General features: G+C 37.6%; 1 protein-coding gene across 1 annotated transcript; it reads left to right on the top strand.

Moving 5' to 3' along the window:
- Positions 1–207: 207 nt before the first annotated feature.
- On the top strand, positions 208–2401 carry LOC111475633 (TVP38/TMEM64 family membrane protein slr0305-like). Its single transcript, XM_023119924.1, has 7 exons — positions 208–365; positions 442–496; positions 588–686; positions 765–851; positions 931–1047; positions 1996–2088; positions 2282–2401. Exons 1-7 carry the CDS (start codon positions 208–210, stop codon positions 2354–2356), a joined length of 684 nt encoding a protein of 227 aa, XP_022975692.1. The 3' UTR covers positions 2357–2401.
- Positions 2402–2415: the final 14 nt, after the last annotated feature.

Consider the following 2415-nt stretch of genomic DNA (forward strand, 5'->3'; position numbering starts at 1 on the left):
AAAGTTCATTCTATCTCATTCATACCGATTAAATACCTAATTTTAAATTTATAGTCAAATTTCCTGAAAGACTACCTTTAATTATTTTCTACCATTTATTTTTTAAACATAATTATTTAAATGAAATAGTTAATATAATATAATTTCTACAAAAAGTTACATATAATTAGTGAGTACACATTATACAGAACAGGGTTCTACTAATTGATGGTTGATTCATTTTTTGGGAATTGTGTTTTGGTTCTTTCACGAAGCAATAGGGTTCTACTAATTTTTTTCTTTAAATTCTTAACTTCTCTGCAGATTTTGAAGGATTTCTTGTTATGGGTTCATCAGGATCTTGGCGTCTGGGGTCCCGTTGTGTTGTGAGTCACTCTACCCATTTATTGAAATGATCCCTTCTCAACCAACCATCTCTTATTAGAAGCACTATAAATGCAGGGCCATTGCATACATTCCATTGACAATCATGGCTGTTCCTGCCTCAATCCTGACAGTAAAATTACATACTTTATGCTCATTCATGACCAGCCTTACCTAGTTTCTTAAGCCATCATTAAGTTTTATCTCTACCTTTTCTGCCTCAGCTTGGGGGTGGCTACTTGTTTGGGCTACCCATTGCCATTGTTGCTGATTCTATTGGTGCCACTGCTGGTGCTGGGGCTGCATTTCTTCTTGGAAGAACTGTAAGTTCTTGGATTCAGTATGCCTTCAATGCATTCCTGTCAATGTAATTCATTTGAGTTTCTTACTATGTGCTGCAGATTGGGAAATCCTTTGTTGTTTCCAAGTTGAAGGACTATCCGCAGTTCCGCTCGGTTGCTATTGCAATTCATAGATCTGGGTTTAAGGTTTTTATGTGGAAAGTTTTTTGTTTTTTTAAGCTGCTTTTTTGTCTTGTGCTTAGCTTTTGACTGCTGTGATTTGCAGATCATTCTGTTACTTCGGCTTGTTCCCTTGCTTCCGTTTAACATTATGAATTATCTTTTGTCTGTGACTCCTATTTCACTTGGGAAGTACATGTTGGCTTCCTGGTTGGGAATGATGGTATGTTCCTCAACTTTCTCCGCGGCCTTAATTTCTTGTTGATCATTTTTACGAAATTCATAACCAAGACGGATGGCGCTTACTCTCCGCGGCCTTAATTTCTTGTTGATCATTTTTACGAAATTCATAACCAAGACGGATGGCGCTTACGTAGTGAACGAATTCGTATTATGCCATTGGAAAAAGCTAATTCAAAAGCCTAATGAGTTATCTTAGTAACCAAATGTTGTAGGGTTATGTGGTTGTTTCGAGAAAGTAGTCAGTGTTGAGGATTGTTGGGAGAGGGTATCAGAGTCCTGCCTATGCCAATAGAATCCTCAAATGTCAAACAAAGAAGTTGTGAGCCTCGAAAGTGTAGTCAAAAGTGACTCAAATGTCGAACAAAGGGTGTATTTTGTTCGAGGACTCTAGAGAAGGAGTCGAGCCTCAATTAAGAGGAGGTTGTTCGAGGGCTCCATAGGTCTCAAGTGAGGTTATATAGTATACTTTGTTCGAGGGAAGGATTGTTGGGAGGGAATCCCACATTGGTTAATTTAGGAAATGATCATAGGTTTATGAGTGAGGAATACATCTTCATTGGGATGAGGCCTTTTGGGGAAGCCTAAAACAAAACCATGAGAGCTTATGCTCAAAGTGGACAACATCATACCATTGTAGAGATCCGTGATTCTTAAGAGTCAGAATGTACAAGCTAGTTTGAACATTCACTCTATGAAAGAAAGAACACTCATTTAAAAGGAAAAGAAATTTATGAAAAGTCATTGATCCTTGTTAGATCAATCACATTGATAACTTTATAGCTCACTGAAATTTTTTGGTGTTCATGTGGTTGGCTCATATGCTTGTTTCACATTGATTTCCAAATGATTATTTGGTATTTTTTGGTGTTCATGTGGTTGGCTCATATGCTTGTTTCACATTGATTTCCAAATGATTATTTGGTTGCAGCCAATTACAGTTGCATTAGTTTACGTGGGAACAACCCTTAAGGATCTATCTGATGTGACTCATGGCTGGAATGAATTTTCAAAGTCTGATTGGGTAAGCTAATTCAGGTTCCATCGTTGGCTAGAGACATGGCTGGAATGAATTTTCAAAGTCTGATTGGGTAAGCTAATTCAGGTTCCATCGTTGGCTAGAGAATGATACTCTCTAATTGTTAGGTATTTGAATGAGCTGATATAATGACCTCCTTTCTCTAGTATGATGTAAATTTGATATTTCGTGAATGCAGGCATTTCTCGTGTTGGGTCTTTCGATATCTGGTAAGTGCCAACTCGTATGTATAACGATATTTAGCTTCTTATAACGCACATGCTCACATTCCTCAGTCAAGGAAGTGTTCCCCATATGATCCTTGAGCAAGGC

Source organism: Cucurbita maxima, unplaced genomic scaffold (assembly GCF_002738345.1).
Source record: "Cucurbita maxima cultivar Rimu unplaced genomic scaffold, Cmax_1.0 Cma_Scf02178, whole genome shotgun sequence".
NCBI classification, from domain to species: domain Eukaryota; kingdom Viridiplantae; phylum Streptophyta; class Magnoliopsida; order Cucurbitales; family Cucurbitaceae; genus Cucurbita; species Cucurbita maxima.

Excerpts from the sequence above, each read along its gene's own strand:
- LOC111475633 (XM_023119924.1), top strand. The coding sequence starts at position 208 with ATGGTTGATTCATTTTTTGGGAATTGTGTTTTGGTTCTTTCACGAAGC. Across the intron at positions 366-441 it reads GTCTGGGGTCCCGTTGTGTT|GGCCATTGCATACATTCCAT; the intron begins GTGAGTCACTCT and ends CTATAAATGCAG. Across the intron at positions 687-764 it reads CATTTCTTCTTGGAAGAACT|ATTGGGAAATCCTTTGTTGT; the intron begins GTAAGTTCTTGG and ends TATGTGCTGCAG.